At 29.5% G+C, this 26030-nt stretch overlaps 2 protein-coding genes across 2 annotated transcripts in view; one reads left to right on the top strand and one right to left on the bottom strand.

The window, feature by feature from the left end:
• Positions 1-2353: 2353 nt before the first annotated feature.
• Positions 2354-25442, top strand: hd (humpty dumpty). Its single transcript, XM_067262632.1, has 12 exons — positions 2354-2411; positions 5244-5440; positions 7216-7324; positions 7406-7549; positions 8441-8617; positions 10179-10303; positions 10380-10433; positions 16791-16969; positions 19191-19314; positions 19387-19503; positions 21770-21965; positions 24937-25442. The coding sequence occupies exons 2-12, from the start codon at positions 5256-5258 to the stop codon at positions 25285-25287; spliced, it is 1761 nt and encodes a 586-aa protein (XP_067118733.1). The 5' UTR covers positions 2354-2411; positions 5244-5255; the 3' UTR covers positions 25288-25442.
• Positions 25349-26030, bottom strand: part of LOC136968632 (serine/threonine-protein kinase 40-like) — a 16559-nt gene continuing 15877 nt past the window's right edge. The window contains exon 9 of the mRNA XM_067262633.1: positions 25349-26020. Within this exon, the coding sequence (XP_067118734.1) occupies positions 25708-26020 (313 nt within the window). The 3' untranslated portion in view covers positions 25349-25707. The remainder of the gene's footprint in view (positions 26021-26030) is intronic.

Below are 26030 nucleotides of genomic sequence, written 5' to 3'. Positions count from 1 at the left end.
AAACAGCGGACACTGTCTACATAACCGACCTTACGAAAACATAATGTACTGTACATACATATTATAAGAATATATACGTCGGGCCCCCTCCGAAGCGTGTATATGGTAAGCGATAAAATTATTCATTTGATCTCTCGATGATATCAGCGCCCCGAAGTAACGGTTATGTAGACACTCGTTCAATACCAGGTTATACCGACCATTATTAGCGTGATTATTTTTCCCCCCTTTTGAATTGATAGCATCCAAATAAAAATACGATGATTAAATGGTTGCAGGCTATTTAATAACGACTTTAATGTTATTTGTTATTCGGGGGAAATACGCCTTTCGGCATTCGTAACAGAGCGCAACCTGTCTTTCTTGGTCACGAAGCATCCGCCGAAATTAATTATGAACCTTTGTCCCGACTCAGAAATTGCTCAGGGATTGGCACGCAACAGAACCATTGTGAAGTACGTTACTGGTAACGAGGCTTTTTTTCGGGTTTGTGAAGATTTACGAAATAAGAAATTTTCCCTTATCGTGGATGAATGAACGGATCGGACACAACAAAACACTTAATAATGCTTAATAATGCTTACAATGCACACAATACAGTAATGCTTAGTTGTAAGGTATTTAAAAGATCAGGTTCTTCAAGATAGTTTTTTTGGTCTTGTAAAATTAAGCGCTTCTGATGCAACTATTGTGGTTAAACATTTCAGCAATGTGATTATTTATATAATCACATTGCTGAAATGTTTAACCACAATAATATTCCCTACAAAAACAATTTGATAGAGTTTGCGTTCGATGGAGCTAATGTTATGATGGGAAGTCACCATTCTTTGACGACACTATTAAAAAATGACATACCTAATTTATATATTATAAAATGTATTTGCCATTCGTTTCAATTGTGCGCATCACACGCGTGTTACCTAGGTACTGTACGTCGAAGATCTCTGCCGCGATATTTACAATTATTTTAATTCTATCCCAAAAAGAGTTTGTGAATTCAGCCAATTTCAGCAATTTTGCAATATTAAGACCCACAAAATTCTACATCCATCGCAAACCAGATGACTTTCAGTTCATGGTGTGGTAATTCGAATCTTAGCGCGGTACGCTGCTCTAAAACTATATTAAAACTATAGTCCTCGCTGCAAATGATAGATATACTGCAGAAATCGAATGATCCAGTTTCAAAATTATTACTAGAAATTTTGGATTATGTCTTGCCTCTATTCAATATTTTAAACATGGAAATACAATCGAGTCCCCAAAATTGCATATTTTGTATGATAATGTTTGCCTCATTTTGAAAACAATTTATGATTGCTTCCTTCAAAGAAATTATATAACAACCACTCCAATCGAAAATATTGATTTTAAAAATCCGAGAAATTATTTATCTATAGAAAACATGTATTTTAGAGCAAAAGTCGTGGCTTCAATGACGTAACCGAACCTTACAGATGAACAGATTAAATTTTTCCGACTAAGTCGTTTGGATTTTTACATTGATGGTTGCATCCAAATTACTGCTAGATTTTCTCTTAAAAACAACACTATAAAAAAATTAGTTTTTTGAACCCAACCGTTGTTAAAAGTGGGATTATATATATAATTACAGATGTTGTGCCTCGTTATTTCCTAATCTCATAACTGATGGCGAGTTTCAAAGTTTAGATTCCGAATGGAGACTATTAAGAAATAATCAAGAAATACGGTCGTTTAGCAATGATGCGCAAGTTTTCTAGCGAAATATTAAAACTATTACTCTGGGCGATGAAACACTTGTTTTTCCAGTGTTGACTCGTTTTGTTGAGACTATCTTGTGTCTGCCTCATTGTTCGGCTAATGCGGAATATTTTCGTCAATAAATCTGTTAAAAACGAAACAAAGAAATAAACCGAGCTCTGAAACAATCAATGGCTTACTTCTTACTAAACTATTAATTGGAAAAAATTACTGTTACGATTTTCCTGTAAAAGATAATTTAATTTCAAAAATAACAAACAGAGTGTTAAAAAAACATACAAATGGAAGATATTGAATAATAATTATTATTATTAATACCCGAAAAATAAAAAATAATTTCTTGTTAGAAAAATAAGACAAAATATACCTACTGTACTTAATTAGTAAATTATTATTTTTTTACGTAAGTGTTCTGTTTTAGTTTTTTTGTTTTTTATTGTTTTATAGTTTATAATAAAATAAAAATGACGAAAAAACACGTTATTGTTTATGTGCAACGCCCTTTCTGCCAGAAAAAGTCGTAAGGAATCTACCGATGGCAAGCAAATCGGCGTGGCAACACTGCTCGAGATATCCTCGACGACAAAGAGCAAAAAAGATGGCGTCGTTTGGCGGAAAATACAAAATGTAGTTGGAGCAAATTTACGTCGATTTACGTTTTGCGGGTAAATATATTTAAATTTATTTCAACGTACGACAGTTGAAAGTGTAAAGATGTTATCGGTTAATGTAATTCTGTACTTTAAAGAAATTAAAATTCAAATATAGATATTATATGCGATTATTCTCCTGTAATTATGACGCACTTTAAAATGGTGGTTACTGTTGGAGCGAGTTTCTCGCTCTCGCTAGGATGGTAGCGATTCGGCTAGAGTCGCGATGTAAACGACACGTCTAGACTTGTCTAGGTCATGGTCCAAATAGACTTTCGTGCTGTATGTAGGTTTCGTTTGGTGTATGTAAATGTCGTGTGGAACAGAGAACAGTTATAGTTATAGCTTGGTGGGACTTGGTAAATTTGAACTAGGGGTTTTCCTATACCGTGTAGACTTCTGGCACTTTTCTTCGGGGAAATATTTTAAAGATTGGTCGGCGGGGCCCCGGACGATTTCCCTTTTCGCTCGTGGGACGACGCGCCGCCGACGGGGAGAGGATGCGAATCTGCTATTGACTCGACGGTACGAAATGTATCTGGAATATTATCGAAGGTTTTGTTAAAAGAGTAGGGTGCCGGGGACAAAAAAGCCAGGACCTCGAAAAATATGGGAATTTTTAAACGTTCCGGAGCGAAAGCGATACGAAAGGTGCGGGATAAATGCCCGGTTTGGGAAGTCGAAAAAGTGGCGACGGCGTGGACGACGTTTTGTCGACTTTTTTCTCGTTTACTAGTACCACGGTGGCCGTGGCGACTTGTCGTCTCGTTCTCGACCGGTTCGTATTATATAGACTTTACGAGTGCGTGGACCGGTGGTGGTGATTCGCGCCACGATTTCTAGAACCCGTACCGAATGTTTACGAAATATTAACTTTTTATAAATTATAAAAAAATATTTGATAATTTAAAACTTTGCACGTGAAATGTGAAATCGGGGTCTTAAAGCTGTTGTAAGATGCTTTAATTTAAAGACCACTAATTTTGAATCTCTAATAGAAGAATTGTCATCAAATAAACAATAGAAGATATTCTATTAGACAAAATATTTGTTTCTTTTACAATTACATTATTATGATCATCTTCATCTTTACAACTATATAGTGTGCATTGTTATTTTTGTCATATAGATTAAAAAGTCAAATAAAGTAAAATTTATATGTTTTTGTTTTTAATTACTCAAATTCAATCTTGACCCACCTTGAGAAAAAGTTTGCCATTACTTCAAAGATGTGATGAGAGTTCTTTACATAAAAAATACACCCCAGTGTAACTGAGCAACATAAGTCTTGATAGAATTACTCTAGCACCACTCCGGCGAGAGAAAATTCTGATGTAGTGTACACGCAGTTATAGATTACTCTGGCTAGAGAATGGAAAATCTTGCCGGATTTTTTTTGACGGTGTACGCATAGCTTAAGATTTGGGTTGGAAATTGCCTAATTTCTAGTCCAATTAATTTGTGGAGTTGATTTTATAAAATGACAAATCGTGTCAGATTTATTAATATATAGAATTTGGTTTTTATGGATGTGATACAGTCGTATAAATAAACACAAACTATTCAAAGAAATATATAATTTTAATGTTTTCAACATTACAAGATGAATAGCTTTATAAAATAGTTTTTCAACTTGAAGAAACATAATGTCAAACGTTAGAATTATGGAAACTGAGATGGATGAGAAGTTGATAAACTAATATTAAAAGTGTGTCCTGTTAGATATTTGATGATAATTATTTTAACAATAATGATTAACATTTAAACATTTTAAAAACATGTTTTAAAAGTTAATGGTTGATTGACCTCTAGATGACTCGAGATCTTTAATTTTTATGTTTTGGATTCGGCAGGACTAGATTTATCAATAGTCATCCTATTATTAAATTAAATATGTAGATAAAATACAATATTTTATGATATCTAACATAAAATTGTTACATTATATTTTTGTTTATCAAAATCCCTATTTTTTGGTTTTATTAGATTCCATTATACTGAAATAATTTAATTGTAATAGTAAAAATTTAACACGGTTTGCTTTATAATACTGTAAAGAATTGTGAAAGTAAAATATCTAAAAGCAGCTTATTCACAAGCTATAACTGTGTGAATTATTAATAATCAAGTTTAAATTTGACCTAGAGGTAGATGATTAAATTGCATCTTATACCGAGATAAATTAAGACAATATTAAATTTAAAAAGTTTTTTGAAGGAAAGATTGAAAAGAAAGAACTTGAATCCGTGAATACGGGGTTGATTCCCTTCTGGGTCCGTGCAAACACATTGCGATAGTTCATTCTTAAACTACCTGTTTTAGACTAAATTATGCAATTGGATTTTTAATAATTAGAACAGTTGCTGCCTTGGATGAATTTAATTTTAGATCTTTGTCTAATTAAATATTGGGCTAGGGTTTGTTTGAATTATGGAAGTTTTGATTTTGATAAATATAGTCATTTAAGATAGATTTTTGATTGATCAAAATGTGTATAATCAAATTTACTTGGTGTTTTCTTATTATTCAACCAATATACAGTAGTTATTATATATAATACAGAACAGAATTTTTTAATGGTTACTTAACTTAGAAATTTCTGCATCAAGATCTATTATATACTGTATGTATATTTAAGTAATTAACCAATAAATTATTTATTAAACACTTTAATGAATGAGTTAGATTGATTTTTTGTTGTATATGTAAAACTTTAAATAAATGTATTATATGATAATTTAATTCACTATAACTATTAGTTATATACAAATCAACCATTATTTCAAATTGTTACTATTTTAAAGTAAATTTTAATCTGTTATAATTTGTTCTTAATATCTGTAGAACTATTATATAATGGCTGATTCAAATTCTCCACCTTGGCTGAAACCATGTGAAGTACTAAGACTACATAAAAAAGCAAGAAGACAACTTCAAATGTCAAGTAATGTTCTTCAAACTATTGACATAAATAAAACACAGCCTTTAAAAACAAGCCAAGAAATTTGCATTACAGAAGATAAACATGTGAATCCATTTAGGTACGTTTCATAAATATTAATAATTTCATTCTATTAAATTATATTAATAACATTTAATTATAAAAAGCAAACAGTACTGCTTAAGTAAAGTAACTAACCAAAAAGTGTAAATAATAAAGAAGTGTTTTAGCTATGTGTTACAGATAAAGAATAGTATTATACAAGCAAAGAATCTTAATTAAGCAATGCTGTTTGTTTTCTTATATAATGGTGATATGTTTTGCTCATTTCATGAGCATTAATTACACTCTGCAATTTAAAAAGTTAGGCATCTATTAAGGAACGATTAGAACCATGTTGTCAGGATGTCAACCATTAAAAATAATGATGCCGAATAGCAAGTCTGTTGCTAAAGTAAAGTTTGTATGAAATTATAGTAAAGTTAAATAGCATTGTCATCATTTTAGGTTAATGTATTGTAATTTTTCATATTTCCTACATAATTATACAGAAAAACCTTGGTACTTACATGTACTATACTTGTACACTTTATTTGACAGATCCTGACTGCCTTATATAATCTAATTTTTCCCCTCCTATTTATTTGTTTTTGTTTGTTAGTCCCAACATTATACGAAAATTTACTTATACCTTTTCTTGATTTTTATTTTTAACTAGGTTAAAATAAATTACCTTTCAATAAATTGGAAAATTTAATTTTGAGTATGTTTATGTTTCTGTCTCTCAAATTTATGATTGCTGTCTTTCATAAAGTGGCCCTTCTTCATCTGTAAAAAAGTAAGAATAGTCAAAGGGTAGGATATCATTTTTTATTATAGGAAAGTCAACAACAATCAGAAGCAGTTAGACAGTTTTTAAGTGTAGGAAGCTGAAGAGATGAGTAATTTCATCTTGATACAAAAAATTAAAATTATAATAAAGTATTTGATTTTCAACTGGTAATTCAGATCAAAAATCAAACTTGCTTCAAGTATCAAAGATTTCAGGAATAAAAATCCATATTGGGAATTTATTATTTATTCCACGTGTGGAATGCGCAAGTCCACAATAAACTACACGAGATCAAACCACTGATAGAAAATTGGACACGTAACATAGTGTGTGAAAAGAGAACTGAGGTTATCCTTACTCGTTTGAGAATTGGACATACTCGGTTGACTTATCAATACCTTTTGAAGGGCGATGACCTGCCAGTATGCCAATATTGCAACTGCACTGCAAGTGTTAAGCACATACTGTGCAACTGTATTGCCTCTGAGAGGATTCGTAGACAGCATTTCGGAAATGCAAGTTTGACAGAGATTCTGGGCCAGAGGCCAAATCTCGATAAATTATTGAACTTTTTGAATTTTGTGTCACAAATATTTATAAACAGATTTAATTATTTATTTTTTACTTATATATACATCTTGTTATCATATACATTTGCACTATTATCTATTTTTGTTATTTGTTTTTTGTCATTTTTTATTTGTTTTACATTATATATTTATTATTTTATTTATTTATTAGATTATACAATTATACCATTTGACATGGTGCAGCTTGGCCTATGTGGCCCTTGTGCTAATAAACCCTAACCAACCAACCAACCTATTATTTATTTATGCTTGAAATTTTTAAATCTACAAGAGCTGTTCAAAAAGTTCCAGCATGTAAAATAAGAATATATCAAAAATAGTTTTTGTAATTTGTGTATAATCAATTTCAAGCATTTAAATGTTGATAATTACACAATTAAAATCTACATTAAAATATTGATTTATAGATCTTAAATATATTTGTTAAATTTTATAACCACCATTTTTATGTAGAAAATCTCCAAAAAAGCCAAAGTTATCAAAAAATAATGAAAATACTCCAACTAAACAAGTTATACCTAATAATTGGAAATTGAAATTACAAAATAACAAGTACATGCAGGTAATTATTTTTATTTCTGTTGTGAATAGTTATGTTAAAACTTTTTTATAAACTAATGTTTAAAAAAATTTTTTTTATCAGAAAAATATGGATATTTACAAAGATTATTTGTCAGGAATATCTCCTCAAACTTCAATTACCGTAGATTTATTGGATGAAAATACAGTCCTTGGTCCACCAGAAGAAAAAAGTTCAAAGAATACATTATTAAATAATGTGAATAAGGTTTGTATAAGATTAATTTTAAACACTTAGAATTAAAATTCATTTTTGCTACAATTAAACTGAATTTGCATTTATCTATAAAGAATGTAAATGTCAAACAATTAATATATATATATATATAAATTATTGTTCCATTATATATTTAGAAGCTTTCAATTTTTGTCTTTTTCCCTCGTCTTCAGATCCAAGTCCCCAGCGATAAAGTATAAGACGTGAGGTCCACTGTTTTGGTTCTTACAAATATTCAGTCAAGCCTGAGTGGTTGGCCTCTGTAAACCTCAATTTAAATTAATACACATTTATAAATCATGACTATTGCATGTGTCCTGACAGAATGGCTATGCACACAATTTAATCATTAATTAATATACTTATTCTATCTTAGAAGGAAAATACATTCCTTTCTTTGAATGTGTGCAAGAGAGAGAGTTTATAAAATGAATAATGCCTTTACAAAAAAAAAGTAAACAAAGTGGTAAAACAAATATCAAGAATTTGAAGATCTCTTTTTCAGTTTTACTGGATGATACTGTTATAGAGTCAGTGACTAGCAGTGATAGATGTAGGTTTTAATCTGGTCCCACTGCTTCCTTGGTCTTTGTCTTGTATCCTCAAAACATATAGTCACAGGCTTCCTTGTGGTACTTCCTTACCACCTTCTCGCTCTTTTTTCTCCTCTTTTTTACTGGTAATTTTTGTTTGGTGTTTACTTTCTAGCCAGTACAAATATGGGAATATTTTTTCTCCAGTGGTGACTCATAGTGCTGAATAACAGTGTGTGTTGTCATAGTTTGGATGGGTTGCATGGAAATGTTGATGCATTGATTTTATGAAATTAAGCTTTTTTTAATCTATATTTTAAAATTCTAAGTACATATATATATTTTTTAGTTTGAAAATAAATCTGAATGGATTAACAGCATTCCTGTAGACTGGAGCTTAAAAACAAAAGTTCGTTTTATGTCAACTAAACCATTCCCTTGGCGAGGAAATCTCAAAACTGTAGAAGAAGCAAGTGGTACAACAAGTTTTACTCGCTGTTTGGAACTTGAGCAACATAAAGGAAAAGTAAGAGGACTTTGAATTACAATACTCATGTATATTGTGTATATAAAAGAAATTATATCTAGAATTACAAAATTTACTTCTTAAGTTAAATATATGGATACAAAAAAATTTTAAATAACAAATATGTCTCTGTATCATAGAAAAAATATATAATAAAATCTGTAGAAATATTAAGAAATATAATGATCTCAATGCATTTCAAAAACATGAAAAAATAAATAAAAGTGAGTATGACAGTACACATGAAGGTGATTGACAAATTTAATCTTGCTCCTGATGACAGAAAATTGACTAAGAATATTTTGCTCCAAACTTCATTAAATTAAATTGAATTGTATTCTTGAGAATTTTATTTTTATAACAATTACTGTTGTTTGCAATAACATAATTGATCTGCTTAAAAGAAAAAATTTAACTAAAGAAAAATCTTTAATGAACAATTTTAACCTTCTTAACTTAAATAATGATATATAATAAATAAAAAAATACAAAAGTCATCGTATGATTGAATATTATTGTTGGCTAAAGTATTTCTAGAAGTATACTCTATTTTCATCAAGAAATTATCAAATATAACTTGAAATAATTTTGCAATCAATCTTTTATTTTTGTATCCAATGGACAATTACTTGTTTGATGGTCTTGAAACTGCCAACATGAAATTATTACAGAATAAGTCCAGTCCATATTCATTGAATTAATAACTCATTAGGACCTTCATCTGAGCAAGTGGATACCTGGAGTGATTGCTTTTATTTTTACCACATGATAATTTCATTCATATCTCAGGAGTTTACAGAACACAGCTTTTATAATTCTTGAAATTTACATTTTGTGATTAGATGGCTATATATTGCTTTCTTTTTAAGTTCATATTCATATTATTCAAATATGTACTAAAAAGTTTGAATTAACTATATTTTGTAATAATTTAATATGTGTTCAATGGCAATATTAGTGGGTTTGAATTAATCAGAATTTACTGTTTAAGCAGTATTCTTATGTGTACTGTCACATTTATTAATTTGTCCAAAACAATAACTGATGGAGTTACAACACCAATTTTTAGACTGGAATAATACATCAATAAATATGTTTATAAAAGAGCCTTAATTGAATTCTAGTAAGATGTAATTCAAAATAAAACTTTTGGACTAATGCTTTCAATCTAAACATGACCAACTGTGACATAACATCATGACATAGGGAAATTATAACAAAATGTTCTCATTTATATTTATATAATTTTCGAGTGTTTACTTTTATTTTTATATATTTGAGAATTTATGTAATTTAATTTTTCAAAAAACATCATTGTTCTATTCAACATTCCATCATTGAATATACGGACCTGAAGATCTCCATTTGTAGATCAAAAGTGTTAGTTTGAAAATTTTATTTTGAATTAACTCTTGCTGGAATTCAATTAAGGCTCTTTGATTGATGTGTTTGTTAATTACTGATTTTTATTAAATTGTTATTAATATATAATTTTTATATATCAATAATTTAGTTTGATTTGACTTTTTTTTTATTAATGATTATCATCATCTTTTGATAGGATTGTGTGTTAGATTCAAGTCCTGGGGCATGTTTTTATAAAAATTGCTTATATTGGATGCATCCTTCTCTTCCATGGTTACAATTATTTCCTCGTATGGATGTAAAAAAAAATAAAAATTTGAAGTTAGTAGAAATTCAAGCTTCTTAAATTTAAATTTCTTTTTTTTGGTTTATTTTATTATTATTTTTATTTTAACAGTCAAGCTATAACTTCCTATAATGAAATCATTCAAGATTCTTTACATTCTGATTGGTAAGTACATTTCCTTTCTTAATTATTAATTAACATAAACAGATTGTAATTTCAAAAAATTTGGAGTCACAATTATTTTATAAATAATCTTGCTTCAAATATAGTCAAACTTTTATATTAAGAAGTTCTAAATTGTGAATTTTTCTTTTTAAGTAATGTTTTTGTTGAATGTTGAAAATGTCTTCTATTTAATGAAGCCAAATGATTGCCAGATTAAATTGGGCTATATTACCACTATTATTAATAATTAAATACTGAATAATTTGGCCTTAAAAATTAATTAAAATGCTGATTATTTTTGCAACTTGTACCAGTCAGACCACTGTTATGAATATAGTACATCATCTGTACTCTACTCCTAAGAAGGTTTGAATATCTATCAAAACATTCAAAGATAATTTCAAATAATGATTTTTTATACATTCAAAACTCTTAAGAAACAGCTTCCTTGTCAAGAAGACATTCCAGATAAAAGTTTTGATTATTTTAAATAAAATTAAAATAATTTTTTGAAAGCAAAATAACTTTTGATTAAAAACAATTTAGTTGAAGATTACTGACTATTTTCAACATATGTATTTAAGAGTATTTTTTATTTCAAACGTAACATTTTTTCTCAATTTCAATAAAAAATAATTTACTTTCTGTTTGATTCTTCATGAAAAATTCATACACAAAAGCAGTGTTATTAATGTGTCTAAAAGTGCATTTTTATGGAGAATAAAATAGTGTTACATTTTCTTTTCATTTTCGGTTATTTTCTATAAAATGAATTCTTCATGTTTTGCTGAGATAGTTTGCTGTGTGCAAATTAGACAGTACTTTTAGAATAACAAAAGATGGATAAATTGAGATATATATAGAAAATTTGCATTTATTCTATTTATGATCAAATATTATTTATATTCAATTCAGTTAACTTATTCCCTGTTCTAATTGAACCATAAGATCTATAAAAAGAGACCAAAAATGTTTTTATTATATTAAACTTGTTACCAGTTAATCAGGTGTGAATTTTGACTAAGAGTATCATTTCCTCCAGTTGTATACAATATATATATAGTTTTTTTTTTTTTTTTTTTTCATTTTACTTTTTATGCCTTCTGAGCATTAAGAGGATTCTTATTTTTAATCATGTTCATCATCAGTTAAGCTAAATCCATGATGGGGATAGCTGGGTTTTCTAACAAAAACTTAGTTGAAATATGTAAGTTAAACAAGTGCGATTGAACCAATTCAACAAATTAAAAAAAAAAAAACATTCAATAATTATAGTTCAATAAAATAGTTTAATTAGACTTATTCATTTGTTTTCCAGAGTAGCTACTGCCTATCTAATGCTAGGTATCCGTCACTACTACCTCACTACAATGTCTCTATTTCTGATTTTGAACTTATGGTAAACCCTACATAATTATGTAAAATACTTTTATTAAATACATTATCATGTAAAACAAAATATGATTTCTCATTTAAAATAATAGAAAAATTACTAATGAAAAATAACAAGCGTTTTTGAAATTTGGATTTATCTCAATTTCAATTCGATAAGAATATGTAGAACTAGCAGATGAGTCTGGTGTTGCTCGGGCAGAAAGTAACTGTAGCAAAGATTAAGATTATTAAATTATAGCCGATCTTACCCGTTTTTGCTGGGTGCAAGAACTATGATAACGTTACTTGAATAAAATGATTAATTTAAATTAGAATTTAAATTTCTAATGTAGATCTTATAATGTCACTTATAAGACATGCAAAATCTTGTTTGGAACATTATATTTCTAATTTTTCAAATTTGGAACGAATTTAAATATTTGTTCAAATTCATTTATTTTGGATTTATTGTTTTTGGGTTACCCAAACAGTGGAAATGATAAAAATATTTATTAATTGCCAAAATGTATACTATATGTGCCACTATTTACTTTCCTTTTTCATTATTTACACTTTATACTGACTAAAACTAACTCTCTCCTTTTCCCTGGGAGAGTTGAATTTCCAAAAATCCCTTCTTAATGTGCATTCTCATGGCATACCCTATTAAAATGCAAAAAACTGCATCTAAAATAGTACAATAGAGGCAGAGTTCTTCAAGGTAATCCTTAAGCCTCTACCTCTTCCCCACAGGGGATTTCCAAAAATTTTTTATTAGGGTGCATTCTTATGGTGTACCCTACTAAAGAGCAGTTAAAAATAAAAATTGCATCTAAAATAATACAGTAAAAGCTGTTTTTTTGGATAAGCCTTAATCCTCTCCCTCTCCAACATGGGGGAATTTCGAAAAATCCCTTCTTAGTGTACGTTCTCATGACGCACCCTAATTGTGTACCAAATTTCAACTTTTAACTCCTAACTGTTTGGGCTCTGCACTTATTATTATTATTATTATTATTGTGTTGGGTTATGTGAGATATACTCAGTTAACACTGGTGGCTGTGTACTATGCTGGACCAGAGTCAAGGCATAGCAACCAAAGCAAAAATAAAGAAGTGTATCAGTGTGTGTGTCTGTATTCAGGAATTTCCTCAGAATATGACATGTATTCAAAATAGTGGCCTTCTGTAGTGTGATGTATGTATTTATATTCAATTGTAATGTGCCCAGGCTTTTGTGTAGTGTGTGTGGTATGACACCTGTAGAGGAGAGAACAACAGGTACAATAAGCACCCTATTCATCCTCCACAGATGCCTTATTTCCTGACAGAGTTCTGTGTACTTGCTGACTTTTTTGGTGCATATGTTTTGTACATTGTGAGTGTTTGGAATGGATATGTCTATAATGTATGCAATTTTATTGTGTTTGTCAATGAGTGTGATGTCTGGTCTGTTGTGGTATAAATTGTTTTATCTGTGATTATGGCTCTGTCGTAGCACATTTTGTGTGTGTTTTCCAATACTGTTTGTGGAATGTATTTGTAGTATGGTTCATGGATGTCTACTAATTTGTGTGTCTTTGCAAGCTCTTAATGTATTATATTTGCTACTTTATTATTATATTATTAATTATTAATTATAGTATTATTATTATTATCATCATCATCATCATCAATCCATCTCAATTATATTATAAGATTATTAAATGAAATCAAAAATATAAATTATAAAAAAAAAATTACTCAATTAGATTATTAATTGGTTCTAAATACAGTTAAGTTATTTAAGCAGTATGTAAATATAAGCATTACTGTTCTGTTTGACATTATTTTAATAAAATTTTGGATAGAGGAGTTTACAGAGTGTCCATAAAATAAGTTTGCTGTATTTAAGTTAACAATAAAAATGGGATAAATGTTAAGATATTGAAATATTCAGATTATGCATTCTTAATATAGATGATTATTACATTTTCTTACAGTTTTTTAATGCTACTGTATTTTTTTTAATTTTAAGACACATTTTTTACCCAATAACCAAAGTGAAGATGCATCTTAGAATCAATGACACAGTCCAAAACAAAAATCAGAAGTCATGCAAGCAGCTCTGCTAAGGGGAGTTTCCTTTATTTTTTCTGTGAGAGGCCAAACTTGATTAGGTAGACTTGTTCATCTAGGTTCTTTTTATTTGAGTCCTGGTGATATCTCCCAACTTTCCCATATAGGCTTGTTATTTGTTTTGAAGAAATCAGACTTCTGAAGTAGTTTCTTGTGGTGTGCACAATAGACCTCTTAAGGCTAAAAGCTTTTGACTTTGTCCCTCACTTAATCTACATTAGTGTTTCCCAACTTGCGTCACAGAAATATTAAATACTTGGAACTTTAGAATTTTGAATAGGTTCTTTTTTTAAAATTTCATTTATCTTTCGTCTTTCCTTTTTTTTTTTTTTTTTTTTTTTTTTTACTGCCAGCCAACCAAATGGAGAAGGAGTATTCACTAAAATGCCAATTTTTGTAAAATTTGTGGAATCATCATATCCCCTCACAAAAGTTGTGTACATCAATGCTTATGCCAACGTACCAACTCTTTTGGAGCTTCTATAAATGTTGTGAGCTTAAAGACAGATACTAGTTCTTTATGCATTTATTCAAATATTCCTTTTGTTTTTATAGTATATTTGTAAAATTGTGATTTTTTTTTCTTCATAAGTTTAAATTTTGTATTATCAAAATATTTTTAAATCAACCATAATTTATTTTAAATTTTAAACATTTTTATTTTAAAAACTATGATGTGTCACAGGAATCTTATTAAATTCAATGTGTGTTGCTAATTCAAAAAAGGTTTGGAAACACTGATCTACATCATAAACAAATCACATGTGTTATGCAACAAAACTTTTTGGGCTATACTGTTCAACAGTGGCATCAGTTTAAATGAACTTTGCTGGTAATTAGTGTTTAATTTAAACTCCTTTTTAACATTTGAAATGAATATTTCAAGAAGACATTATGACACAGTATTAAAACAAATAGTTATTGTAACTACAGTAAGTAAAATCTCCACCAATCTTGAAATGAGTCCAGCAGTCATCAAAAGTATCATCTTTCTAACATTTGGGAAGGTCATCTTTAGAAAATTAAAACATAACGGAATGTGTGTTTAATCTTCGAATAGGAAAATTTAATTTTGGATTGAATACAATGTAAATTGGCTGTCACGTGCATACCTTATAATGTGTGGATAGGCGGTTCATTTCCCGACGATGACCTTTGGAGTAGGTGAAAAACCTTAAAAAGGTAATACAAGTGCTGGACTAATTTCAAGGTTGATGGAGATTTTACTTTTAAGTTCATTCAGTTCGAATTTGAAGAATTCTTTAGAAGAGTTTGGAAGCTTACAGATTTCACCTATGTCATGATGTTCTTTTAACTTATTACTTTATGAAATTAATTATTTAAAAAATTTTTTCTTCATAAAAAACCTCAAAATTCAACTTCATACTTATAATGCATTTAGAATCAACAAAAACATGGTATATCTTCATAAGTTTTCATATACATTCAAATTTTGTTTGCTTCCGAAGCTGATACTAAATTGAGTTTGGCCATAACTTCAAACAATGAGAATTATATGTAATAACGAGATCTAAATATAAGTTTGAGTTTCAAAGTCACGTGATTTGGTGATGATGATAATGTAATAAAATTATATATTTAATAGTTCACAGACGTTTATTTGCAAGTATTTACTAGCATTTTGAATGCAGAATTATGCTAAGGTTTGATTGTATTTACTAGAGATGAGTAAACATCACTTTTCTTGAATTTGAATATTAATTAGATCTCAAATATCCTGAATACTTAGTGAACTTAAATTACTGACTTATTTAGTTATTAATTTATTTAATATTTATTACATAAGTACGTACATAATATCTATTATTTAACTTGTTTTATTTATTTCAATATATTAATAAAATAAAAAGTCAAAAGAAAAGAAATTTACTGAATTTTAAGAAATTAAACTTTTAATTTTGACTTTTGAGTTTTAAAGTAGCTTTTTGTTTTATCAAAAAGTTCATGTGGTTTTTGAGGTTAAAATTAAAACATACATAAAAAGTGAATAAAGATATCTTATTCAGTAAAGTAAGCACCATAACTATCTACAATCCTTTTCCAAAGAGATACAAGTTTGGGAATTTTTGTCATAATGGTATTTACAATCTTTAGAAACAAAGATTCTTCAACTCCTTTTCCAGTGCCTTCAGCTTCAAAACTGTCAGTTGTACATATGATTGATTGTCCAGGCCAAAAACAAGGTGATAGTCTGATGTTGATATGTCTGGTGAATATGGAGGATGGGATAAGATTTCCCAACTGATGTTGTGCAGCTTGTTGTGGATCACTTGTGCTGTGTGAGGTTTCATGTTGTCCCGAAGGAACACAACACCTTTGCAATTAACCAGCATAGGCTGTTTTTGAAACAGTGCCATTGCAGTTGTGCCACGTAGACATCTGCAGTAATCATTTGCATGAATAATTCCAACTGTAGTCCATCAGACACACAAAGTTTTCTGTTGAGAGATGTTGGGCTTTGGTATATGCTGTAGATTCACTAGACAATAACCAATGATGAGAACATTTGGTGGTATTATAAGTAATCCGTTTTTCATCACACATCAGCAACCAGTCCAAAAATGGCTTATTATTGTGTTGTGAAAACAACAGCAAGCAGATTGTGAGATTCTGGAGCTTATTATTGACACTCAATTCATGTCAAAACCATTTACTCAGCTTTCAGGCTTTTCCTAGACAATGCAAAGTTCTTAAAGATAAATTGCAAAATGATTGAAAAGTGAAATAAGATTGTTTTCCATTGATTACTATTTTAATAAAGATTAAAATTTTCATTGAACTTTAAAAAAAATTTATATAAGAATATAATGATATTATTATACTAAAATTTTAAAATTTATTTTAGGTGTGAAAGTTTCAGATCATTGTATCAATTAGTGAGGACTTGCCAGTGCCCTTTCTTTTATTTGTGTGCAGCATCATTCACAGTTCTTTTTAGAGCAGCAGGTATTAATGGTTTTGCGGAAATAAATGCAATGATAACTCCAACTACTAGAGGTCTAAGACAAGCTCTTATCACTGAAGGTTAGTCTCTATCTTTGAAGATTTAATTATATATTTTTCAAAAATTTTATTACATAATTAATATCCAATGTTACAATTTCAAATAGTTATATAATATACTTTTTGTGTAACATAGTTTTTTTTTGGTGTGTCATCATAGCATCTTATGATTAGATTTTAAAAAGCTAAAAAAAATTTGAATATACAAACATTCATTTAAAATATATTTATTTCATTGGAAGATTAAATTATCATTTATTATAACTTTATTTTTAAGAAAATTAATTAAATTTAAAAAATAAACATTAATTATCAAATTAAAAGAAAAAAATAATGTTAAAACCCCAATTCATATTTCTAATAATGCATTTGCAGTTTTTAAAAAATATTGTAGTTTATTAATCAAACTTTAAACTTGAAATTTATTAGTAATTATCATTACCTTTTATCATTGCATTATTGAAATTTAGATGTCATTGTATCTACTAATATAAACACCAGAGATGTGGAAACTTTCCCAACAGCTTAAGAAATTCCGTTAAGAAAGGAATTAGAAGAAATTAAAAGAAGATGCAACCACTTGTTTGCCTCAACGTTATGCGATTTGATTGCAAAGTTCAATATTTTCAAAGATTTGATTTGAAAGTATTCGGAGAATTTGGGTTATTCTAAAATGCAAAGATATAACACTTGATAAAGGCTCATAAATAGGGCAGAAAAACATTTTGTGACAATTATAAATAAGATTTTTAGCATAAAAATGAAAGTTTTGATACTATAGAGTGAGGTGGACAAGAATGAATAAATCTAACTAATGTCTCAAATAATATATTTTTGTATAATTTGATTTGCAAGATATTAATACAATGGAATCTCACTTAACAAGCAAAACAAATTGTAAAAAGATGACTCGCTTAACGAGCAACGTTTCGCATAACGAGTGACAAGGAGAGAGAAAGTCCTGGATTGTGCACATGTTCCATCAGTCTGTGTTTAGCATTCGTGCCACCAGCATCTTACAATGCCACCTGTGATCACATATTTTTTTCTAAACTTGTGTTCACACATATTACATATAAACATCAACAACCATAACTTGTTATATAATAAACATTCCAAACAATATGCTAAATTCTTGAGCTATGTAAAAGCTATAATTAAATATTAGAAATTGATTAATTTGACTAGATGTAGGCAGTTATTCTGCCATCTCATATTAAATTTAATGACCAATTCCAAATTAAGTTTTAGAAATGTTTAAATTAAAAATTAATTATTTATAATTATTAAATTTAATACAAGATGGCAGCTTAACTGCCTACTTCTAGTCAAATTAATCAATTTCTAATATTTAATTATTACCTTTACATAGGCCAAGAATTTGGCATACTATTTGGCGTATTTATCAGACATTATCTGCAATTTTTTTTTTTTTTTTTTTTCTGCAAATCGAATTTGCATTCCGGGTTGGTTATTCCGTGCTAGAAGAAAAAAGATGAAGATGATTCACACTCCTTAACAATGTATATTGTATAATTTTCCTTGATTAAATGTTACACACAAAATATTTGAGTTTTTTTTTTTTTTTTTGGCATGGAATGCATTATCATATGTTACATTAATTTATATGGGAAAAATTGTTTCGCGTTACGAGTAAGATTCTGGAACGAATTAAGCTCGTTAAGCGAAGTTCCACCGTATTAGATTGTCCAGAAAATTTTAGATGATTTTAAATTTTATTGCATTTGTGTTAACATAATGGTCACTTATACCTTATATAAAAAATACATGAGAAAATCGATTTATAGTTATTACTAGAAATTGATTTTCTCATTCTGTGCCAAATAATTTATATGAAGATTTTGAAAAAATATTTAACTTTAGATTATTCTGCAATGAGTAGTAGTTATGTAGCTTAATAATTTATAATTTGTCATGTTATGTGACATTTTGTGTATGCTAAAAAATTTTAAATATAAAACTAAAAATAACTAAACTTACTTCAATATTTGATTTGGGATGTTTAATGTTTATTAAAGATTTTAAAACTAAGAACAATTGAACATTTCAAATAGTCATTTTTATATTTAAATTTTACTTGAAACGTATAAACTTTATTCCAAGAAAATATTTTATTAATAAGATCTGAAGAATTTGTAGTCATATAAAAGCTTTTTCTTTTTTGTTTTAGCTAAATGATAAAAAATTGATTAAAAAGCATCATTTTAATTTCCTAATTTAGGAATCAATTTTACTATGCCTTTGAGTGAAAAGAAAACTAATAACTCTGGAAATGAATTTACACAGGACACTTATTCTCAGTTGTCAAATACAAGTGATGAATCTATTATTCCAGGTGACAGTGGGTAAGTGAATAAAAATATCCTCTAAAAACTTTCTAATTTAAAAATAAATTTAATGTAAATTATATATTTTAGATTTGTTGAGGGAAATGACGAATTAGCGAGTGATGACGAAGAACCAGGTTCCTGGCTTGAAAGTTTAGGTCTTAGTCAGCAAGACTTTCCATCTTTAAATCCCAATAAGATTAAATTGTATCCTTTTTAAAAATTTCAATTAAATTCATCATGTGCACTGTAGCTATAAAGTTATTGCTATTTGTTGTCTACGGTGATATCTTAAAATTCAAATTTTCATTGACATTCCGAACAGTATTTGTATTTTTAATGAACTTTACGTTTTCTGAATTTTTAAATGTTAATATACTTGTTTTTACGATACCTAATCATTGGTGGACATTTGTGTCTTTTACATAATTAACTGAAGCTATAGCCTCAAATAGATAGAGCTTCAGTGTGTTTTAGATGAGTTCCTGGTGTGAAAAGGGAGCAACAGAAGATGCTGGTTGGATTGTCTACATTATACTTTTTATAAACTTTAGTGTCCTGGATTTTTAAATGTAAGATACATATACATTTAATCGGGAGTCACAACAGTGATTCCCCATCTGTAGACGAAAAGATTATTATTGTGTCTTACTAGTCTTTTGCTCTCTGTCTCTCTTCAAGTTCTTTCCCCTTTGCTCTCCTCCACTTAGTGCATGGATGTGCTTCCTATAGAGAAGTGCAGTAAAAAAATAAGTCACTGGCTGACTGTATATATAGAAATCAGAGTTGCCAATTTTTGGGATTTGATTTCTCTGCCCCAAACACCTGAAGTAATTCCAAATATCTCATTCAAAAGAAAATTGTTTTCTTATGTAGTGTGCAAAATTTCAGGTTTTTCTACAATGGGGTTGCCAAAATATAAGCAATTGAAAAGTGCAAAACTTGCCAAAAAAAGCTGTTTTCTTCTTCATCTGGTATTGTAGACGTTCCTAGAGAAAAACTACTGGATCTAGAAAGCTCAAATTTTAAACTTAAAGCCTTTCTCGTTATCAGTGAGGTACTTGTGAAACTTCCCGGTCAATAGGTCAAAGTTCGCGGGGGTTTTGTAGAGCTAATTCAGTTTTACAGCTTAATTTTATGTTTATAAGAATAAAATAAATAAATTTTATTCAAAATGTTACTCACAATAACAAAAACTAAAATGTATGCAATAAAACTTTTTATAGGGAATTTTCTAAAGGGTGTATCGAAAGTGTTGGACAGCACCGATCAAAATGAATATTGAAAGCGTTCAGTTGGCAGCACATTTGTCAGTGGTATGTTGGTTGGCAACACATTCGGTGAAGGGCCAACCGAATTGCGTGTCGTCGTCCTATGTCTTGACATAATATAATTATTAAACAAAAACAATTGGTATCCAAACAAAAACATGAGATGTAAAAAAAATTTCACAAGTAAAAACTCCTAAAAAAATTTTTGACTGTTGTCTAAATTATCATGAGTTTTCCTTTGGTAAAGATAAGCTTGGCACTTCAAAGTAGTACCCACAAGATTTTTACCTGTATTATTATTTTCTACATTTCACTTCCAAGTGCCAAGCTTATCTTTACCAAAGGAAAATTTTGACTATTGTCTGAATTGTCACAAATTTTTACTTTGAACTTTTTTACATCTCAGATGATTTTCTTTGGAGATATATCTATATGTATATATATCTTGGAAAGAAGCATTGATTCCTCTACTGGACCAGACTTATCAAGAACTGTTTATAATAAATACAGTTTTGTGTATGTGTATTAACAGTTTTTGATATGTCTGGTCCAGTAAAGGAATCAATGCTTCTTTCCAAGGCAATAGATTGGAGGAAGAGGAATTAAGGTGGTGACTCAGATCCTGGACTTCATGCTGCTATTTTGTTTTTCTTTGGGGATCATCTAAAATCCATTTATTTTACAATACATGCTGTCATTGCTGTTCATAAGAACAAATATATGCTACTTGTTTGACACATTTGATATTTTCAAATATATACAATGCAATTTGTAGCATTATACCAATCTCTGTATGCAGGACATCAAATTGAACATTTGCTTTAGAAGTAATTTTCACCTATAGATCAGCCTATGTATGTATGTCTACATGATTAATTAAGCTTTAAAAATAAAAAGCAAACAATGAATCTTGAATTTAGCATCTTAGTAAGGACCAAGTAATTCAGATAAGTTACTCATTGTTTAAAGATTACTGAAAATAATTATTTTATTTATGCACATAAATAAAATAATACATAAAAAATAATAGCCATAAATAATAACTTATTTATATTATGAACTTTATTCACAATGGATAATCCTATTCTTGTATTTGAAAAGTATAAATAGACAAACATTTGAAATATGGAGCTTTCTACTATATTGTTCTAATATTTCAGTAAGAACCATTGTCAACATTAATTTCCTCAACTGGATTTTAGAGATAAAGAAAATGGAAAAAGTGTCGATTACCGACCACAAAGTCTCGTGTACGTTCAAGGAATGGAAACGCAAGCATTAGTAAATTTTCTTTTGAATACAAAATTATGCTTCTCTAAAACGGGACCACTAACGGGCATTCCACCGACACTTCTTTCTCCGACCGCTTTTCACGGCGGATCGCTTCAATCCGTAAAGGTTAGTGTGAGAAAATAATAATTGTTGTTCTTTACTTCCATTAAAAAAAATTGATACACCTATAATTAAAGTATTTAATAATATAAAGTAAACATTAAATCAAATTTTGATTTAAATATATTTAAATCACACACTAATATCTGTAATCCAGTTTATAATAAATCTGGTTCTTTTTAAAACAAACATTTTCAACTGTATTTAATAGCCATTATCAAGTTATAGTCTTATACAGAACAAACTTTAAATAAAAAGGAACTCTAAATTTGTGCTGGTGGTCACATGCAAAGAAGAATTGTAATTGATTTTAATTTTTCTTTATTTAACCCATTTCATTGTTTGGTAAAGTACAAATAAAAAAGAACTGTTCCTTTTAACGGGATTACAGGTATTGGTGTATGCTTTTACTATAAAACTGAACGAGATTATTGTATCATTAAAGAAAATTTTAAAACTTTTCAACTAGTCTAGTCTCAACTCATAAAACTTTGATTTTTAATTTTATAGCTATAAAATCATAAAATATTCAGATTTTTCTACAGAATGTTTTGATGAAAACTAAAATAATTCTCTATTTGTAGAATGTGTAAACTAATATTGTATTTAAGTATTCAAAGTAAGAAAAGGCGTACTGATAATATGACATTTAACATTTTGATTATTAAAAAAATGAAATTCTGAAAATTAAATTTCACACTTTTCCAATGTTTTTAACAATTAGGTTACCATAGATTGTATTTTGATACACACATTCAGCTTTTTAAGCTGAATTCTTAATCCAGCAACTTCAACCTTTAAATTTCTGGTACAAAACGACGAAAATTAACAAAAAAAAAAAAAAAAAAAAAAAAAAAACCTGAAGATCTCGATGGAGATTGAAAACGTTAGTTTTTTTTGTTAATTTTCGTCGTTTGTACCGGAAATTTAAAGGTTGAAGTTGCTGGATTAGACTTTATATGTACCGGTAGTCACGAGTGAAGTTTGTTTTGAATTCTTAAATTACTAATGTTCAAGAATTATTGCTTTTTATATATAAAGTGGATGCTACTTATTAAAATCACACTTGTTATCATCCTCTTATTGTTATTGGCATAGAAAATGCAAGAATATCCCGGGATTTTGAAAAACAAAGTTTATAGTTTAATGCAATAAGTTTACGACAAATTACGTATCGGCGATACCGGCGTAAGCTATTTCGGACATCTATCGGTGGTTTGCATACCTATGTCGTGTTAGCTACTTTAGTCTCTCCCTCTCCAAGAAAGCAGTTGTTTACACAAACAAACAAGATGTGGGAAAAAATCTAGAACTTGCAGACCAGTAGAAGTTTGGATGCTGTTACGATATCATGCTTCAATTCATGCATTGCTTTAAATGTTGCCTTTTACAATATTTCTGGAAATAAATCAAAATATATAAAAGAGTAATTGAAGTTTTTTAAAATAATTTCTTCAGAACAACTCTTGATAGCATTTCCCATGATTTATAAGAAGCAACAGAAATACCACAAAACACAGTTAAAATATATTAAGATTACAGGTAATTCTGAATTTGTTTTAGTAAAAATGCACAAAGTGATGAGTTGTGTAACCCAAAACAGGAAATGTCTCCAAAACAAAGTATTCCAGAGGAAAATATTTAAAATAATGTTTGTTTTGAAGGGAAACAAGCCTACATATTTTTTATGTAGGCAGTTTTTTTTTTCAACCTCCGACAGTCCATAAAACAAAAACCAAGTGTAAATAACAAAATGAATTTATTACCGAACGTTAGGTACAAACATGGTTACTTTTCGACATAATCACAATCATCACGAAGATTGAGGCATTTGTCATATCTGTGGATGACTGGGAAGAAGTGGAAGTCTTCACATACCTTTCATGTGTGAAGATTTCCATCCAGCTGGAACTTTTTAAACACCCAACGTATAGCTCCAATTTAGCGTCGAGTGACTTTTGCCTTTTTCCCAAACTGAAAACGTGGCTAGGACGGCAGAGGTTCGAGACTAACGACTATTTTCAAAACGACTTTAAGGCCCCTCTCGATTCGTCGACGAGAAAATCGTGGTATTTCTCGTCATTTAGACAACCGTGCTAGATGTGTCCAAATGACGAAAAATGCAGATTGTGCAAATTAAGTTAAAGTGGAAGAGTAGAATGACAAACATTGATCCTACAGTAAGTGAGAAGAGACTAAGAAAATGATGGAAACAAAATAGAATTGGTTTTCTGAAATTTAAATTTGTATAATACCAAAATCTATATTTTAAGTTTTTTTAAGAATATGAGTCTAAAATACTTTTTTGTTTGTTTTATGGGATGTGCAACACAAGACTGATGTATCATGGAGGGATGCTTCCTTGATATATCAGTCTTTGGACTGCTGTTTGGAAACTGGCTCCTATTTAGGTGTTAGATACTTGAAGAAATCTGGAAAACTTTAAGCCCAACCAATGGGCTGGCTGCATGAACTCAATATCATTGACTGTTGGTGGGTCTCTTTCTTTACAATGAATTATAATCAAATAGAGATTACTTTCTTCAGTTAGTGAAACTAGTTGTGTTTTTGAGACACTTGCATCATCAATTAAGATGACAAATTTTTCCCAGAAATATTTCTATTAAATAGGCTTTAAATCCCTTTCTTAACTTCTAATTTGAATTAATTCATTAATCTTTTAATTTATAGACTACTTACAAAAATATTTAATTTTCGAGTCTATCCACTAATTCTTTTAACACAACCATAGAAGTACCTGTTACATTAGTTTGTCTTCAAATATCAATAGATAAACATTCACACTATTAAAAACAATCAAACTAATGTAACAGGTACTTCTATGGTTGTGTTAAAAGAATTAATGGATAGACTCAAAAATTAACAATTATCTTTTATCGTAACGAACAAAATATTTATCAAAACTATTCTACCAGATTTTGATGTATAAATACCCAATTTTAATGTGTTCTTTCAGGTGCGTCAAGGCAACGTTAAACACAACAACGTAAAACAACACGTAATAGAACTGAACGGTCCCATTTTCCCTAGTACGTTGCACAGGCTCTGCAGTCTGCTTCGTCAGACGCAAGACGGAAACTATAAGTGTCTACTTCTCTCGCACGGACCCACCGATCCGTTTTGCTCCGTACTACCGTGTCACGAAGAGTCGTCTTTTTCTGCTTTTGCAATAGAAAATCTGAAGGACTGCGGAATATGTAAAGACACCTTACGGTGGATGTGTGCCAAACGTTCCGCAGACAAGACGGGCCCGAACGAAATTATTTCGATAAATGGCCTGTACAAGTGTGCTCGAACCACTTCGTGAAAAAAATATTTAACACTGCAACGGTTCGACTATACGCGAGTGAACGAAGCTCAACCTTAAATAAATAAAATATATTTTTATTTTTTTATAAAGCTGCCACCATTTACAGAAAATGAATTTTAATAAATTTGCATTTCATGCGAAGATTATAACAATTTTTAACTGCTGAAATGTTTGAGTAAAAACAAATCATTCAAAATGCAATACATGTTAATATAATGACAAAAAATTGTAGACTAGTAAAGCAATCAAATTTCTCTTAATAAAAAGATTATAACAATCCTTTCTACAATAAATTAAATCATATTACCAATTTATTCAAATTTTTAATGTCAAACCTTTTTACCGAAATGTTATCTTCAGATTTCTATTTTGACGAAAAGACAATTGTGAACACACAAATGAATCCCCCCGTCATTTTTAAGAGCTACCCGGAAGAAGGTGTTGAAAGCTCATCAGTTCGGCTGCCGTCAGAGGTCGGGCTTCTTCGTATATTCTGTTAATCGGAAAACTCCCTCTGAAACGACTCTGGTGGTGAACGATCCTTTTCTCTTTGCAGACTCTTTCGCCGGTCACGGACGTGGACGACAAGAGCGATTCGATCTGGCCCAGCATCAGCGGAGAACCGCTAGTGGTCGTGCTGACCGTCGGCGCCTTGTCGTTCTTTTCTTGAGAACCGTTCCGGTCGTCTACGTCGGGAACGACTTGAAACGGTCCGCCGGTTATCAGCCACCTAAAATATA

This window comes from Centruroides vittatus, unplaced genomic scaffold (genome assembly GCF_030686945.1).
Source record: "Centruroides vittatus isolate TY-2023 unplaced genomic scaffold, ASM3068694v2 contig_150, whole genome shotgun sequence".
In the NCBI taxonomy this organism is placed as follows: Eukaryota; Metazoa; Arthropoda; class Arachnida; order Scorpiones; family Buthidae; genus Centruroides; species Centruroides vittatus.
Note: the sequence above shows the minus strand (reverse complement) of the source record. Positions and strands in the feature narration are given on the sequence as shown.